The 19,129-nt window shown below is 44.9% G+C and overlaps 1 protein-coding gene across 6 annotated transcripts in view; it reads right to left on the minus strand.

The window, feature by feature from the left end:
• The window catches only part of ABTB1 (ankyrin repeat and BTB domain containing 1), a 58,150-nt gene that overhangs the window by 36,948 nt on the left and 2,073 nt on the right, over positions 1–19,129 (minus strand). For 5 of the 6 annotated variants that reach the window (XM_074878789.1, XM_074878787.1, XM_074878788.1 and 2 more), the window contains exons 2-10: positions 19,037–19,099; positions 17,877–17,932; positions 16,726–16,870; positions 14,630–14,789; positions 13,654–13,699; positions 12,526–12,642; positions 7,398–7,513; positions 1,905–2,003; positions 1,137–1,304 (exon numbers count right to left, since the gene is read on the minus strand). In XM_074878789.1, coding sequence (XP_074734890.1) covers positions 1,137–1,304; positions 1,905–2,003; positions 7,398–7,513; positions 12,526–12,642; positions 13,654–13,699; positions 14,630–14,789; positions 16,726–16,870; positions 17,877–17,932; positions 19,037–19,099 — 970 coding nt within the window. The remainder of the gene's footprint in view (positions 1–1,136; positions 1,305–1,904; positions 2,004–7,397; positions 7,514–12,525; positions 12,643–13,653; positions 13,700–14,629; positions 14,790–16,725; positions 16,871–17,876; positions 17,933–19,036; positions 19,100–19,129) is intronic. The other variant, XM_074878792.1, reaches the window with a different exon arrangement.

The following is a 19,129-nucleotide window of genomic DNA, read 5'->3' on the forward strand; positions in this document are numbered from 1 at the left end:
TCCTACGCTTTGTTGTCGGGCTGTCCTCCTGCCCCAAGTCCAGATGGGGCAGCTGAGGCACCCTTGGAAAGGGATGGCTGCTCAGGAAACATGTCTCGAGGAGGGCAGGCAGACTGGAGGGGCGCGAGGGAACAGGGTCACGCTGCAGCGCAGTCACAAGGTCGGGAGGATCGTCACAACCCCAACATGCTGCCTTCCCTCTGCCTGCCCTTTCAGCATGGAGCTGAGGGAGGAGTGCAGACAAATGGAGCATCTGCTCTCTGGCATACCAATGGCAATCCTGCCCGTGCTGCCTGCTAAATACATCCCTCCCCACCGCACATTCCCTGCTGCTACCCAGAGGTGAAGGGAGCAGCAGAAACAAGGTCACAGCTGCGTGCGCTCTCCGCATATGGCACCTAACCCAGGGCACAAATCCTGCTCGGGAGAAGTGACACTGCCAGGTGCAGCAGCGTCCCTGATCGCTGCCCGAATGCCAGAATGGGTTCTGGCATCTTGTAGCTGGACCTGCTGAAAGCATTTGCCACAAAACCAAAGCAGGAAGCTGCTTAAACACTGAGATTTGCTGCACCTTCCATTAGGCTGAAAGCTAGGTGGGTTAGGGCCCTTTTGTTACTGCTTGTGACACTGAGCACAGCAAGGTGTTGGTCTCCCAGTGGAACCTTTGCACCCCCCAGCAATAAATAACAGCAGATATAATGACTTGCTACAAATGGAACAGTGGGCTGTGATGCCAAGAGTAAATAAGCAGAATCTCTCAACCTTTCCACATCCCCAAATGTGTTCAATCTGCCATCTACTGGCAGCTGCCCAGCTTATCCTTCCACAGAGCCCAAGAGGGAAATCTGCATTTGTCATGCCATCATACAACGTGCAACCTAATTTTCACATTTTCGTTATGGGATGAAAGACTAGGGATTTGCTTCCCAAACATCACCCACAGGAACTAGACCCCTTCCTGGCTCACAGCGAGTCCCAGGATGTGGGATCCTGACACAGAAGTGAGGTAGCAGAGTAGGGCAGTTGGATTTAAGAAACTACACACCACCGCCCCTGCAGATGCTGTAGGCAAACACTGCTGTGAACACCTCCAGAATGAGCCAGCCCGGGAGGAAAGGCTCCGTGGGTGGCCTCACCTCTGTGTCATCACTGTAGATGTAGTAGAGGACTCGGATGAAGATGTCTTCTGAGATGTTGTGGAGAGTCACCACAGGGATGCTGGGCTGTGTCTGTAGCTCCTCACTCTCACTGAAATGGTCTTCAAGAAGGGCTTTGAAATAATCACTGCGACCACAGAAAAATGCCTGGAGAGGGAATAAAGACCAAGAGACTAGCATCTTTCTCACTGCATCAAACTGAACAGCACCACCAACCAGCTGTCAGAGCAGCTCAAAGATATTTTGGAAGTTCAGACTCTAACTGATTCTCCCTATATTTTGAAGCTGCATCTCCAACATTTTTCCATACCTTACTTCTACCCATGCCTAACCTCAGAACCAGAAAAACAATTTGTAAACTTAAGAGATCCAGAAGTAGCACAGCATTAGGGCAGGAGCATGAGGTGAGGCTGGATCTCAAAATCCATTCTTACTGTTCACTTGCAGATCAAACATTCCCCTCTCCAGACACTGAACTCACAAGCTAGCAGTAGGAGATTATGCAGCTGTGAATGGTGTAGCTAATCCATAAATTTATCTCCTCACCTCTGCAAGAAAGGCAGGGTTTGCTGTTTTGTTAAATGCTTTAAATATAGTTTCCAGTTGCAATAAGACTTCTGGTTTTCCAGCTGCTGAGGCAATGCTGCTTCTGCAGAGTGTATTCAGCACTGGATGAGTGGGGAAGACAGGTAGACCAGACTCACGGCAAAAAGGGAGGAGAATGAAGTATACAGCACAAGCACATACCTTATGGCACAAAAAGTTGTACTCTGCCACCCTGAAACACACGTCGGGACAACTGTTGAAGTTGTCAGTGCTGTCAAACGGCAACTCCCCAAAACCAACCTAGAAAAAGAAACCAGAAAACCTGACCTTTAACATTCGTGCTTTAAACATGCTCAGGGTCACAATTTTGGACTTCTTGGTCTTCCCAGGAGCAACCATCCATTCCTTCAGCACAGTGCAGAGCACCAGATTTCAGTGAACACAGATTTCAATGTGAGGAACTGAAGTCCTTGCACTCTTGATAGAGATACTCCTGGTACAAGCCGCCTCCCTTTTCCATGGGAACTCCCCACCCCTCCACAAACCTCTGGAAAGCATTTCTGTGCCACTCACAAGGCACATAACCAGTGAAGGTGAAGTTTACTTCATGTAGTGGGTATTATAAGCACACTAGAGCTTAGGACTAGCCCTTTGCTGTGTAGATGTACAGGTAGATGTAGGAATGTATAGATTACATAGATGTATACACCAGTTTGAAATAGTTTGGCTACAATTACTGCCTCACTTGAATAATTCAAGATTTCTAAAGCACATTTTAAATTTCTGATTTGATTTGCAGCCAAAGATAGTGTTGTTGCAGTATTAATACTCTAGCGAATTATTTTAACACCAACACACCTCCTCCCAGTCCTGCATGCCAACAAAGACAGCACACACACAGAGAAAAAAAAAAAAAAATCTGTTGGCCTTATGTTCTTTTAAAGTGACACTTCCAAAGATTTTTACTTTCACCTTATCCTATATACAGGGTAATTCAATTGTATATAAAAAAAAAGTTTATATTCACAGTCATGTAGCCAAGACAATTAATCTCTGGAAACAAAAGTTCCCCCTGATTCTTGCTTTCCAAACACATGCCCCTGAGCTGCCTGGGCCCAGGAGTTTATTACCGCTGTCTCTTATCCAGGAAAGTTACACCCCAAGTTTGCACCTGGGAGAACCCTGGGCTGGCGGTGAAGATCAGTCTCCCAAACGCAGACTACCTCAGCACCATTTCCAACACGCTGCCTCCATCCTAAAGCGAGTGACTCCCAGCTTTGCTGAGCAGCCAGCTGACTCCTCCCTCCCGAACTAACCAAAGACCCAGCCTGCAATACCCCGGGTTGAGCGCTCAGCCCAGCTCTGTTCCAGTGAGGTTTCTTGCACCAAACGGGTTCTAGGATGTGGCAAGGCACCCAGCTGGCAAAAGCTCACCCCACCACTGAGCATGGCAATCCGGACGCATCTGAGATCAGTTAAAGGCCCAATTTTATTTTTAATCCGGACCCATTTGCCAAAGTCTTTGTCCTCAGCAACATCTGGCAGTTTCTGGTTCCTAATCACAGCAGAGTAAACCCTGTGACATTCTGCCGTGCACATGGCTCTCACAGTAATGCTGCCTCTCCATTAACACCTCTGTCCTGTGGGTCCTTCCCCACCGCGGAACTTTTCTCCCAGAAGAGATGCAGCAATTCAAGGAACAACACACACACCCCCCACCCCCGCCCCCCGTCTGCCAAATGCTTTTTGTGAAGCTGTAACACAAAGGGCACCCCCAGCATTGAAGATGAGATCAGACTGTCCCATTTGTAGATTCCCCAGGCTGCTATTTTGCCGTTACCTGTGTTTCACGTTTCAAGGCACAGCTTCCATGTACCCCTAGAAATTCTGACATGACTTTCTGGGCTACAGCTTTGCAGCACATTATAGGCAAAACAAACCTAGAAACAGGCTTTGATAAAATGCCACTCTTTGCAGCACAAGAATTTTAATTGACACAAGAACTCCACATCTTCTATGTGCATTCCTTCGTTGCTCCCCTTTCATTGCCCAAAGGTAAATCTTTAAATGAATCCATCCCTCTGGAACAGACATGGGAGTTTTATTTGTCTCCGTGTTTGTCTCCTGATTACAAACTCCTCCCGGCTCAGTTTCCTGCTTCTAGCCTTGCCTGGCCCCTGCTCTGATGCTCAGGTTTACAAGGTCATTTCCAATTCCTACTACAAAAGCTGATTGATGTCTTTGTCTCTCCTATTCAGCATGAAGTGGCTTTGCAGAATTTTCCCTTTTACTTCCCTTTTAAGTCTCTACTACTTCTACTCTCCTCCGTTGTAACTCTTGAGGAATTTAATCCCCCCTGCAGAAAACTGGCTTGTTCCTCCCACCGCCCCCATTCAGGAAACCTGCCTAGCATACCTCTGTCCAGGCAAAGCACAGCTGCCAAAGTTCAGTATGCTGCCCAGAAAGCACAAAACAGTCTGGCCTGCGAGGTGCAAACGCATTCACAATCACTCATCCACCATACGGAAATATTCTCAACACCTCCATAGCATAAGACTGCTTTAACATTCACAAAATCTCCCAGTCATCACCCACCACAACACGTGGAGGACCAAGTCTTTGCTGCCATGAATTTGCTATTAGCACCTAAAGAGAAGTGCTGCTGGAGACAAAACCATACAAAACAAATCAGTGGCAGCAATTTGTACCTTGGCTGGATTATCTCAGCAAGAAAATTGTGAATAAATTACAACACAAAATACAGGGGTTAGTGATCCAAGAAAAGATTGCTAGCCCATAACCAGATGCAAGTGAATTGGATAAAAAAAAATAAATAATAGGAAGCATGATTTAAATAGTTCAGTTAATCTGCCTCTGCCAAATGGGCAAAGCCCAGGAATAACTGCCACGGACAACCACACTACACAGATGTGGAGGCAAAACTAGATGGAACGCATCTACTTGTTTCAAACTGTTCTTTCTACACATTCCAAGATTTAGTTTTACCCCAAAAGTAACAAATGGTCACATTTTTTTGCAGCCACACCAAATGTTAATACAGATGGAGAGAGCAGTATTTATTTCACAGGAAACTCTGGTCCTTTTAAGTCTGATTTCATCTTAGTTTGGAAAATAAGAATTCAGTTAAAAGGTAATGAAAAAATAGCTATAAGGAGATTATATGCCTGCAGTCTCATGCACTGGAAAGCCTGGAGTCTCCAACTCAGATGCCACCTGGCAGACAGGAGATGAAGAGCTAGGCAGACAGTGGAAAGCCACATGGTTTTTGACAGGTGCCTGGTTTTTGATGGTATTTTACTTAAATCTGTCACTGCTAAATTTTATTGCAACAAACCAAAGCAGCAGCTGTTGTGGTCAGAAAAATTCTGGCCATTAAAACAAAATTGAGACAACGACCACACTTTAAAAACAAACACTGAAAGAGAAAAGGCTTTCAAGTAAAACAGGAATGAGAAACAAAGTACCAAGATTATAAACATGTTTAAGAGTTCAAAGAATAGATAGTTCTCACTCTGAAAACTAATATGAACTGTGATTGGATATCAAATGTTAATTATTGGTTTAGTCATACGACATATTACTGAACTATGAAACTGGGATGCACAGAGTTTTCTGCATCATTCCAAGTATCAAAGACTTTACATGCAAATTATTTGTTTATAGTGAAACAGAAAATTGTATACAACCCCATTTCATGTAATATGGCATTACATGGCATGCAGCAGCTCAGAATGTCTCTCACCAAACTCTGGAAATGCTGGCTTTTATCCAAAAGCCAAATACCTATTTTGTTCTGCTGGAAAAAATGTATGTTTCTCTCGAGAACACAGATGTTTGTACGTGACTGTTCAGTTGTCCCTGACATTTTAGGTTACATAGTTTGTACACTGTTCCTTGTATAGCATCAAACCCTGTCAGAACGAGGATGTGCAATTCCTCTGTCCCAGAACAAAGATGCCTAATTCACAGAATTTAACAATTTGCAAACATTAGGATGAGATATAAATGGCAACAGGATGAAGAGCTGTGTTCATATATTCTTTGTAAGTCAACAAAAAAGACCTAGAGGGAGAAAAACGGGAATCTCTTTGAATTTATCAGGCTTAAACAAAGCACCCACATTTGTGCATGGCATACAAATTCTCTAGTGACCAGGCGTGTGATGGTGCCCTCTTCACTCTTAGAGCCGTAACAGTTCCAGTGCTGCTGTAACTGCCTTCGTTCTGATCTATGAACACAGCAAGAAAGCCACAGCTCACAGAGGCATTCACAGTGCTGTCAGATGATTATATTATTCCAAGTTTCGTATTTTCCTTCCAGCTCCTATTCTGCACGAAAGAATTAAAAGGGAAGTGTTTCTAACCCTGGAAAAGCTTAACCCAACAGGAGCATGCCATCAAGGTCTGGGAACAAGCAATCAAATTGAAAGCATTCTTTTTATTTGTGAAATGACTTAAAATTTACATAAATCTCTCCACTTTGGGGCCCACAATCCTTTTTTTAATTATTTGGGAGGTAAATCTGAGGCTTACTTACAGTATCACCTCCCTTTAAAGCCTGCAAACATACAGAAAAGCAAACTGAAAGCCACAAATAAATGCACGGTTATTTGCGGGAGGCAGATTACGTAGGGAAGATTTCTGCATTGGTAGATGGAAACCTGATGGAGAATAACTCCCTCTATAAAGTGCTCGACACTCAGAGAAATATGTCTGCCAAAAGCCAGCACAAACCATGCTGGTTTACTATAGGTAAGAAACCTTATCCATGTGCACATACACACACACGCTGTCGGCACCAGGCAGGTCTATTCGGCAAGGGACAAAAAGCAAAAAAGCAATAAACTTTGCTACATCCCTCAGTCATACAACCTCTGGGCACAGCAGCCACCTAAAAGGAGTTTATGTTATTAAATTCAGTGATTAGTATGAGAAAGAGTTAAAAAAGGACAGACATAAGAGCAAAGTGAATCTGCTGATATTACAGAAAACAACAGATGCAGGGAGAATGAAGACCACTAACATTTATCCTGGTCTCCTGCAGCTGGGAGCAAAGATCCAGATATATGAGCCTAACTAATAATACTGATGGTGTTTTAACATAGCGATCACCAGCCTGCGGTCTGTGGGCTATTGCTAAAGGTCAACAAGACGTAGCTATGAAAAGCAAATCTATTGCCAGTCAAATTAATTTGCTTCAGAGGGACTCACATTTCTGCTGGAAATATTTTCGGGGTTTGGAAGCACCTCTCCACTGCAGGGTGTCAGTTCCTAGTAAGCAAGCCCAGCAAGCCATCTGCCATCTACATGTCCCTTTGGGTACCAATGCCTGCTGATAAAACATTTCTGATACTCAAGAAGGATGGCAGAGAGAAGGAAAAAGAGATGGGGCCCAACTCCTGTGCCACTGTAGTCAGCAGGGAAATCCCCACCAATACCATGGCAAGGGTTTTGTTTACCAAGATCCCTGCTGGGGGAAAAATCCAAGGGAAGGACCAGCACTGACAGCCTCATTAAACAACTTTACAGCATTTTCAAGCAATAAAAGGCTTTCAGCATTTGGAGCAGCAGCAAACAAGCAAGTACTGAACTCAAATGGAGAGAATGCGACTGAACACAGGTGAACACATAGCACAGCCCCACAGAGACCAGAAGTAGTGTAAAGGCTCCCTACCCGCAGTTCGGCTGGCAGGGCGCAGTCTGCTAGAAGAGCCAGATCTTCCTGCAGCCGGCAGTTACCTGTGGGCTCAATCGTCAGCACTTTCACACAGGTCCCTGGCTTGGAAGAGACTGGAAGAAGCAAAAAAGACAAAAGAGCAGAGATGCCTGAATTCCTCTACAAACATTCTCTCCCATTTAGAGAAAAGAAAGACACTCTGGGGAAGAAACAGTATTATTGCTGTTTAGCTTCTACTGCACAACACACGTGATTCTTCCGTGTAAACATGCATACAGCACCCCTCGGTGCAGCTGGTGAGCGGGCTGGAAGGGAGGCTCGGACCTCCTCAAACCTCCACTTAATTCCTTCTGCTGGAATATCAACTGTGGCAAACACAAAATTGTCATAGCCCAACTTTCTCTCTGCAACCCTTGTCAGCAATTACAGCTGAGGACCGTCCATCAGGCCGCCCCTGGTCCCTGTAGGAGCCACTCGGACCAGGTCTTCCCAGCCGACCACCCCTACCACTGACAGTGTCGCCTAAGGTGAAGCCCATGCCAGGGAGTATTCAGCTGAAATAAAGCTGCTTCTGTGCCTCTCTGCTCTGTCACGTGCTCTCATGGGTCCCATTTCGTCTGTGCCATTCTAACTTCACTCCAGGGAACAAAGGGATTTATTCTTGTTTAGGTAACAAGTTCTGTGCACCCAAGTCTGTGCCCTACTCTCTACCTGTAGATCCCCAAAGCACAAAAAACCCCAGAACACCTGGACTCCTGAGCCTGCCTGTGTTCTCTGCAAACATCAAATAAGCATCGCTACCACCAAAGAGATCAAATAAACCATGCAGAGATGGCAACTTCATTTGCCTTTTTCAGACCTAGTGTGTCTTCTCACCTTGCCCTACCAGCCTACACAATTAAACAGCCTCATAAAGGGGAAGCAAAATACACAATCAGACTTTTGCGGCCTTGCTATGACCAAAGCTGCTGTGGAGCTCATCCAAGCCAACCCCCCTCGCTCCAAAGGAGTGGCAGCCCAAAGTCCACCCAGCTATCGTGTTACAACAGCTCTGCCAGCATGGCCTGTCCTCTTTCTGGCTGCCTCACGCCTGCAGATCACTACCTCGAGTTTGTTTTCAGCTCAGCAGGCTTTGGGGTGAGGACTGGAGCATGTAGGACATTCAGGAGTTACTGGCGTATAGGGAAGCATGTGAAAAAACACGGAGCACCACTGGAAAATGCAAAGTTGTGGTGAGGAAGGCTCGAGATGCTGTTGGGAGCTAGAGAGATGCAGACTTAACTCTCAAGGACAAAAAAGTTAAGCGGCCCCACGCTGAAACGCTCAGAAGAGTTTCTGACAGGCATGATTCACTGCATTAAAACCCCTCACAGGTGAATCACGCCACCTTGAGAGCTCATTTTTTCCTGACGTTTTGCACAGCATTACACGAGCTCCATCAGATGACTCCATCGGGCCGTGGGCGAAACAAGACCATGATGTGCCACAAAACAAGTTCTCCACCCCCTCCTCCAGGTTACTGCTGCACCCTTCAGATATGCTACCACTGTACCTCAAACAGGCTGAATATCCCAGAAGGGTACTGGAAAGGGAAGGATAATCTACCAATACAAGACAGTCAGGTACCATCGTTGCTGCACACAGAGATACACCAGCAAGCAGATAGGCTGCTCTCTTAGCACTGAACTACCTGCAGACAGATGACTTTCAGGGTAAATAAGCCAAGAAGAGACCTGGCACCAACACAAACAAGACTGAGTGCATTTTCTCAAAGAGCCCTGTCTGCTTACAGACCAGCATGAGGGAAGGAAATTTCTCACTGTGCAATTAGAAACCCTTTATGGCAGAGAGAATAATTTATATTTGTGTAGTGCCTATTGTAACAGTCGCCAAATCAGTCAGGCTCTGTAATCACTAATGGACCCAGCAAGTTTTAAGCAGTAGTCAAGGGAAAGAGTTCTTCTCTTGGGATCTACAAAGCATCTGTGCACTGCCACAGCGACATGAAAGAACAGTGATTTGTCGGAGAAGCAAATCATCGTGAGACATTTCAAACACTGCATCTCTCAAATCCAAGAGCACAGCATTTGGTATCACAAGCAACTCTCCCCTAACAGAAACAATCAAAGTGACAGAACAGGAATAAGCTGTTGGCTGCAAGCAATCAGCAGGGACCATGACCTTCTTGCAGGAAGCAGGAATGAAGGGTTTGAAGGGTTTTCTGAAAAGAGCAACATAAACAATGCAAGGATCTCGAGGGAATAACCCAACTACAGTTGAGAATGGAGGACTTTGTCTTTCTTCCCAGTCTAGCCCAGCTGTATAGCACTGAACGTCACCTACCAGTTCATCAGCTGCCTTTGTTTTACTGCTCAATAACTCTTTGTAGCCTTTTGTTTCAAATGAGCCAATGCACCACAAAAAATAAGAGCCACAAAAATCCCCACCAAAATCTCAAACCTTTCCAAAATGATGCCACACTCAGATATCCGCCTTATACACCCTCCTCCCAATGCCACGACTAGTTACAACCACAGATTCTGTACGTCCAGTGCCTCCTCTCTGAAGGCAAGCATCACAAACTTTGCTCTCAACCTTTTTGCCCTGAAACTTGTAGAAAGAACTGCAGAACATTTGTTTTCAAATACCTTCACTTCTAAAGGAAGGATTTTGGCTTAATCTGGACAAACCCTGTCTGAGGTCTTCCAAACACTGCAACGTTTTCTTTCTTGTTACAGCCACAATATACATGTGGGGGAAAATTTGCAAGCATTCACACTGAAGTCTCTCAGGTGCAGCAGAAGACACTGGGTCATCCTCTTCAGGGTTTTCCTAAACTACTGTCTGTGCATGCCAAGACACTAAGTGCTTTTGAAATGCTGATTAACTCTAGATAATGAGATTGCAGAGACTGCAATTATCCACTGGAGCTACACAGGATTGAGTTCATGTTGTTTTATTAGGCATGTTTCAACTTTAATACAGAGGCAAGACGTGCGCCTGCTCTGCAGACCTGAATCAGATGTCTATTCCACAGAAAGCACTCTGAACAAGCAGGAGTTCAGAGAAGGAACAGTGATGCTTTGTCAAGTGCCAGACACGATGTGACCTAAGATCTTTCCCAATTTTTAACTTCTATAATTCTTATATGTATTACTATCTGGAGAATCAAGTTTTCCTGGCTTCCACATGAGAGCTGATACGAGAAACAAATTGTTAACAGACCTATCAGCAGTTCTGTCTATTCATTTAAATCCAACCTGTCATAAATAAAAATCAAGCCTAGTACTTCCATCCGTGCTTTACACCACCCATTGATTGTGCCTTCTGTCAGGCCTTAGAAATGAACAACAACTGTTCCCTCTCGAAGAACACAGAAATTAAATGATTTGTGCGGTGCTATCCAGGAAGCTTGTATTATGTTTCCAAGTGGAGTTTGTATCTGGAACTCCCAACCAACCTGAAAAGTTACTTCACCATTTTCCATGTTTAAACCCCACCAAGAAGTCAGCTTCTTTGCAGTTCACAAATTTAACCACTGGACTTCATGATCCTTAAGTTGCCAGTGACATGCTATGTAATGGTTCAGACAGCTGGCAAGCTATCCGCCTTATTTTCCTCCCGCAATATTACATGAGATTTTAACCTGATGTATTAAGGTGGAATGGTCACCCCCAGGGTCTCAGCTAGACCCCAGCAGAAAAAGATAAAAAGATAAAAAGGAAAAAACGGGAAAAAAAGATCTCCAGCATCTCACTGGATTACTCTGATATCAAAAGATGCCACAAGATAATCCCGTTACCTGATTGTGTGAGTAGTTTTTATTTTCTATTCATTATATTCACCACCACTCCCCTTTTCCACCACTTATTTAATACACAAACTGGTATCTTACACTATTTGTAGCAAGGAACCAAGAAATGCATTTCTAATCTCTTCACGTGCATGTTTACATTTGTATTTACACAGCTGAGGTAAGTTGTACGATACAGCTTCCATAAGAACCTGCACACTGGTCTACATGGGGACAGCTCCACCGTGGTAACCTTGTACCCCACCACCCAACTGCACGTGCCTAAGGGGAGACATACACATGGTAGTATCTTCCACGTGACTTCCACATGAGTATTGTCTCTACCTGTTAAGCCCTGCAACTTCAGGTTGAATAATCAGAACTCATACTTCAAAAGGGAAAGGTGGAATAGCTACACCCTTACCTTAGATCAAGGGAAAAGTGGAATAGCTACACCCTTACTCCTTAGATCAAGGAAGAAGATGCTGTTGATTTAAAAACTACAGACCAGATTCTCTTCTCAAACCAAAACTAACTTGGCTGAAGTAAAGGAGTTAACTCAGAGCATGATATGAGAAATCAGATGTTTTCAGCCTGAAGGTTTTGTTACCAGGTATTTTTTTTACTTAATGACTAACACCACTTTGCCCTACTTGTGCTGTTTTGATTCTTCTTCATGTGTCCTTTAGCTTGAACTAAGAAGATGAATGATAATCTCCAACTGTTGGTTTTCATGCAACAAGCTGATGTCACAATGAGATCACAAGCTCTTTGGATAACAAAAAGCCCTTAAATAGGGGATTGTGTCATTTAAGGTTTGGCACGTACATGTGTTATAAATACACACACACTTTCAGAAATACTTCTCTGCTTTTAAAAAAGTGTTATATCTCACTCCGCATCCATTTTGAGCCAATTGTCAAACATTTTAGTTTGGTTAGAGGTCAGATAAATGCAGAAATGGACTTTTAATTGTACATATTTTATCTCCCCAGGGATTTAAACGAGCTCTCTGCTGAAAGGCAGTTACCAATACACCCCACAGTGCTCCACTGAATGCCTGGCAACCACAGCAAAATCCTGCTGCCATGGCTGCTCTACTATAATGAAAACATTCAGTGTAAATGATAAACATGCATGTGTCAGAAACCACTACAGCTGCCCTACAGAGAGCCCCTGATGGAAAACTATCATGCAAACACGGGAATTCCACAACGGAGTAATTTTCTGGAAGCACCCAGGGCCCCATGAAACATGCACCGTCACACTTTCCTCTTTCCCCCTGAAAGGGCACACAGGCACAGCAGAGCCAACAGCAAGTAAAATGCTTACCAAATTCATAGACCTTTTTACATTTGGTCTCCAAATCATCTATGAGGTCCTGCAGCCGGCACTGCTTGGCTAACCTCTTGCAATCATTTACATATTCTACGTCGATATCAAGACGACCTGCCAAGAAGAAATGCAGCCAGCTCTTTTAACCCATACCACTTAGGTGTAAAAATGACAAAAATTAAGGACAGAAGTCTTGATGGCACAGAAATTCAGTAGTTAGACACACTGCTTCACTTTTCAGCATCCAGTTACAACTCAGTCTAAGAAGCTAAGACTTGGTACCCCACCACCCACGACTTCGATGAATCTCAGTTCAGCATCTAATTCACATTCTCACTTCCCAGTGTCTACCCTAACAGCTCATTCAAGAGGCCAAAGACCGAACAGGCTTATGCAAAGGATGTCCAATTCCCTCAGAAAAGAAAAAATAGCAGCACAACAGCAGCATGCATGACTGCCACCACTGGCTACCTGGCTTTGGGTAAGAAAAGACTTTATGCTCACAAGCTGTCAGCCCACTCTGTTACCATCACTGAAAACATTTCTGAACACTTCTGAAAACACGGGACTGGAGAAGAGCCTTGAAGATAAGGTTATTTTCTGGCACCACCTCCTGGCCTGAAATAGTTCAGCACTTAGCATGCCTACAACACAACATTTGGCGTTTTTACAGAAGGTTTAGGATCAACTTCTGTTCAGAAAAAAATATTAGGAAGTAGTCAAAGCATTCAGCACACACTGCTCAGGTCTGACAGACTGAAAACGTCCTAGGTGGGAACCTGGCTGTTCACCACCTCAGGGGATGTTATCCCAGACAACAGATTTACCTTCCTTACGTTAAAAATATGTTCTCCACATCCATCCAACCAATCAACCTAAGCTGATTTTTTTTTAATTGACTGTATAGTTATTGGCAGGACAACAACTGGCAAAAGGTACAAACAACTTGGAAGAGCTGGGGATTGCTCACATTCTCCCCTTCTGCCAGCAGAGAGGATGTGCTGGCAACTCCTGTACCCAAACACGGCTGTCAGCAAGCCTGCGCCACCCAAAGAGCGCTACGGCAGAGGCACAGCCCGCTGCCCACCCGCCGTGTATACACACACCAGACAGTAAATCATTTACCTGTGTATAAATACTGCAGAAGAGAGCCAAAGGCTGCTGGATTAATCTGAAATAAAACATGAGAAAGTTACCTTTAGATTTCCCAGGAACTTAGTAATAAGCCTGAAACTTGCCTAGATACAAACACGATCCCAAAGAAGTCAGAAAAACCCCATATAAATAGCACCTCACACACTGCACCCGATTTCCTTGCTCCTCACATAACTAATGCTGCCACTCCACCTGTCTTACACAGCTCTTTACATGCATCAACTGATTCTAAACCATGTGCCTGTGGGGACAGGACCTGACTAGTGGAGGTGCTCCAAAGACACAGTTGTGATATAGGCTCTGTAAAATCCAGCCTTTCGCTGGTCGCAACCATTTCCAACTCTTCTTCATTTGAGAGGAAAGACATGTTCTTGTACAAAGAGAAAGGAGAGACATTAAGCAGTGTCCTGAGAAACTGGAAGTATGTCTGTCACGAGAGGTTTTGCACAGCCACAATCAAGCTATAGAAACATATGCCAGAGTACTGGTGATTAACGGATGGAAAGCACTTATGGCTTATTACGGTTCTTGCAGCAAAGGCAACAAAAGGGACTCAATTAGTGCCCATTATGGAGGTGATGTCTTCACCACAGACCACCTGTCCACCAGGAATTAGACAGACTCAACTCCTCCCACAGAGGAGTCGTGACACAGCTGGCAGATGGTAACAGCTACCTGCTACTGCAATTAATTTAAGATATGGTTGAGCCCCCGACAGAGGGAACAAAGGGGAAGTATGCAGCCTACAGGCTTTTGCTATCTGAGTAAGATGCTATTTTACTGCATAAAGTGCCTCCACAAGCCCCTCTCCTTGACTAGGGTCATCCTGAGCTCCAGGAGCTGTTCACTGTGGAAGTTAACCCTCAAACTGTCCTTCCTACACAGTTTTCTCACCCAGCTGAAACAGAAAAAGAAAGGAAAGAGGTGAAAGCACAGCTCTGCTCACCAGCGGATGCTTCAACACTATCATGTTCTTCCCCTTCCATTTGGTCTCAAACATTTCTGCAAAGTAGGCGCTGCGAGCGCTGAGAATGCAGCGGTGGGCACAGAACGATTTGCCGTGAACAATGAAAACAATGTCGCTTTGGTAACCCTGCTCCAGCAACCTGCAAGGACAAAGAGAGGGAAAATTCAACGCTGAATGAGAAAGGAGAGAATGGAGTAAAGCCAGCTGGGGACACGGTACAATTAGGTCTAAATGAACAAATACCTCTGGACATTGCGGTCTCTCCCTGCCCAGTTAGGCGGCCAGCACAGGGACTGGTACTGTCACATACTAGACTGGGATCTCTCTCTCCCTCCAGTGACTCAAAGTTAAGTTTCATTAGTGCAAGAGGGAGGCTGGAGAATGAAACCTCTCTGCCTCAGGAGAACCCATGAACACAGAGAACAGATTTTAAAGAGGAACTAGTTCCCCCAAACACATGTCTAAAGGTTAATCCTGTTTTTAAATTGTTAGATGACAAAAAGCCAGACAGAAGCACACACTTTCAAAAGGAATTACACCACTACAAAGTAAGGTGCAACTTTCCAGCTCTCTGGACACTGTCAGTGTGCACGCTTTAACCGTGCAGCAAACAGGAGAGGACTTGATGTCACCCACCCTCAGAAGAAGGAAGGATGTCACAGGCATGAAACGCAGGCAATTACCACATCAGAGATGAAACCTTGTTTGTGACTGCATGCCCATACCCTTATTCTTTAAAAGGGAAAAAAAAAAGATTGCTACTTGCAGAGTTTACAGCAACATTAGCAGTGTTTCCTAACACCCGTCACCCCTGGCACAGATATCCTCCCAAACATCCCCAAGAGGTCAAACCAGGCAGACATCAGGCATCGCACTCCTCCTGGAGAGAGGACTGGTGCCCAGAAAGGTGTGGGGTCACACAAGGAGAGGATGTCAGAGCAGGCTCTCAAATGCTGATCTCAGTCTCCTGCCACTAGAACATCCTTCCTATTAGTGTCTTGCCCAAAATAAAATAGAAGCAGTTAGGTGTTTATTTTTTGCCCCCCTACTGTTGCCCTTTGTTTTATAATGAAAGGTCTGTTTGGAATGAGAAGCAGAAAACAGTACATTTTAGTTTTCATGTGCACTCAACCCTGCATGAGCCACACACTCACCAGGGGAGTGATAAATCACCCTGCAAAATTCTACTTCCCTGAAAGGCAGAATCTGATTTTACTCAGATAAATGAGTTTCCTTCCTCCCCTCTTTCCCCACAGCCTCAGAAATTAGGACTCTGTAGTAACGGGAAGATTGTCAGATCTTTCTAGGATTTATTTGCTCTCCAATTCCGAAGATACAGACGCTGAAATCTTGTGGGGTTTTTTTTAAGTCAGTCCAACGGGGAGGAAAAACAAACAAACAAACAAAAAAGCAAGTCTGTGTAATAGCATCAGAACTACCAGGGTAGAAAAACAGCAAGAAGAAAAGATTAACACTATTCCTCTACTCCTAGAACAAGCTGGGCTTCTTCTCAAGCTCTAGGCTAAGACTACAAGGTGTGACAGGCAACTTTCAGTAACATCTTAAAATTAACACGTTTTAATGAACAAAAAGAAAGAGCTGAGCACTGCTCTATAAGTCAGTTTGAGGCTTCTTAAGGTGCTCTATTTCAGAAATGAGATACCTATTCTCACTGCTGGAAACCTCAGCTCCCAGGCTATAGCACTTCAGGCCTGAAATTTAATTTCAGTTGATATATTATCCTACATCACTAATGTGGTTTTAGTGATCAGATTTTGGTCTGACATTCAAGGATGACAGTCTAATGCTTCTGCATCATAAAGACCAGGTTTCTGTTAGCTCTGGAGTGTGTGCCTCAGTCACTGGAGGCTCTATTTTAACCACACACATACCTGGAAGTCAATCCTTAGGGCACAAAGGAACAGCTCTTAGGAAGCTCTACGTGCCCAGAATGAGACAGGGTACTGATCAGGTGCCTTTCAAATTTGCCCTTAACAGAGAGCTTGAATATGCAGGTAAACAGCTAAGGAAGGATGACAGAAGGCCTTGCACACGGAGCTGCCTCATCCGCTTACCGCTGCAGGAAGACATCGTAGTAGTCTCTCTTCATGCACTTTGCCGTGATCTGTTTGTACTCCTTCAGCAGACGGCGGATGGCATCACTCAGAGCTCCGTACAAACAACGTTCCCCATCAAATGTGTTTGCCTCACATTTTGCTCCTGCAAAATGATCAAGGTACACGACAGCAGGCAGAGGTAAATCTCTCTCGAGTGTCCCCAAATGGTCACAAATGAGTATGACTTTTGGCTGGTGACAGGTTTTCCTGTGATCTCCTGTGCTACCAAGCACATTTACAAAAACTAAGTTCCCCTCACACGTGCACAACCTAAAGGCGCTCTCCCACAGCAAAATCCCGTTCTGAAGAAGCCATGACTCACTCAAACTGACCCTGGTAATAAGTCTCTCAGCATGACTCCAGCCGTGTTCTGGGAAGAAGAATCTCACTGTACAAAGAGTACGATCGCTTACTGGACTTTTAACAGCTCCTCCTAAAAAGCATTTCTGCCTTGTACAAGGCAAGAGATGCCTCTTTAGGTTAGACTCCACCAGAAATTTGGAGGGCACCTGCATTTTGCTATTTCAAAACTACACAAGTGGTTGATTAAGATGCTCCGAATGCAGTGGAGGAAATAAACCTTTTGAGATCTGACTCTGCACTCTGATCCCTCTGCCAGAACACAGAACATCACCACTACCTAAGGGAATTTGGGTGCTGGGAACCAAATGGGCAGGCACTTTGCCTGGAAAGTTTTTCTTGCTCTGTTTGAGGTTAGTAAAAGCCCTTGTATTTCACCTTTAAGTCCTGTTTACAAAGCAAGGCTACCAGAAGAGTACAATAAAGTTTTACACAGACAGTTCTTCGGATGAAGTACATCAGCATACTCCCAACAGCAATGCACCCTTGCAAAACATCAGCTGTGATTTCAGAAAGTCATGCTGCCTCAGCTCATCACAGAAAGCTTCCCTGTGGCAAATTCAAGCAACAAATGGCCTGAAAAAGGCACCATGAAAATGCGTCCAGGGCTCCCACTGCAGCCTGAGATCACTGATCAGATGGCTGATTGTAACAGAAGAAGTTTCCACAAGGAACAGCTAGGACATACAATCCCTAAGGACCAGTCTGGAGAAAGACATTGCACCCATAACCAGGACAGTTTTGCTCACCATTGGCTAGAAGATAGCGTACAAGCTCCTCGTGTCCACAGAGGCAAGCGTAATACCTGACAAGAACAAGAGAAAGAAAATTAGAGATACAGCAGGAAGCAGAATTCAGTGTTTGGGCACACCACAGCATGCAGACCTCAGCACTGAGCCATCCCTGACAAGCTCAGAAGGTGACTCCTCACATGAGGGAGGAATTGCTACCGAATAGCACAGAAGTCTGACCCCAGCAATAGACTAAGCAGGATCTGTTCCCAGAACTCCTAGGCACTGCTGCCCTGCAAGGAGATCTCAAGGTCCCAATCTGAGTTCAGCATCTTCTGCTGCACCACCCACCAGCTGCCAAATCCATCCTCATTTTAATGGAGTTCATTTTATGGGCACTCAGCAATTCCACGGAATTCTCAAAAACACTCCTCGCTCCTTCTGTCGTCAGTCTGACTGCTGCACGCTGTGTTAAGGGAACAGCACACACACCCGATGTACAGCAAATCCACTCCTCAAAGTCCTGCTTACAAGGAGTTTTGTCTTCCCTTTGACAATCTAAGCCTTTCATGATTCTCTTTCACAAGGACCTCAAACTGTCCCACAAACTAGGGGGATCCTGTAACGTGCACTGCAGCAGGCAAACACCTACCTTTACTTTGGGAAGTTATTCCGTACTCTAAATATATTGCAATGCCCAAATGCACTTTGAAATCGGTATGTGGGGAGGCAGAAAGCTCACACCACCCCCCTCAGCACCATCAGGGGATTCTTCACTACCTACTGCACATTCAGAGCCTTGCCAGACAGTGATCCCACGGTCCCTTTGCATTTCACCAAGCCAAGCCTTCACCTACAAAGACAGGCTAGAATGGCATGGACTGTGAGGGGGGAAAGGCCTCATCAGGCCAAGAACTGCTTAATCCAGGTAATTTGGTCACAAAATTGACCACCCTTCTGAGCACTACGACAGCCAGCATCAGTCAGAGGGGGAGACAAAGATGTATTTAGCAGAGCACCCGCAGAGAAAAGAAGCAGAAATACACAGCCAAGTCTCCCAAAAAGCAGAACCTGAGACATTTTGTAACAGTGCTCCTAGCTGCTGATGCAGAGAGAGCAAAGGAGCTCTGAAAGCCCTCCCCTCCCACCCAGCCAGCACTCTAGACCGCAAGACTCACAGAGGTGTACTGTCCCATTTATCACGGACATTAATTTCCACGTCTCGCTGTTCAAGAAGGTATCTGGAAGAAAAGGAAGAGCAAAGTTGTAAC

The sequence above is a fragment of the Strix uralensis genome, chromosome 10 (genome assembly GCF_047716275.1).
Source record: "Strix uralensis isolate ZFMK-TIS-50842 chromosome 10, bStrUra1, whole genome shotgun sequence".
Taxonomy (NCBI): Eukaryota; Metazoa; Chordata; class Aves; order Strigiformes; family Strigidae; genus Strix; species Strix uralensis.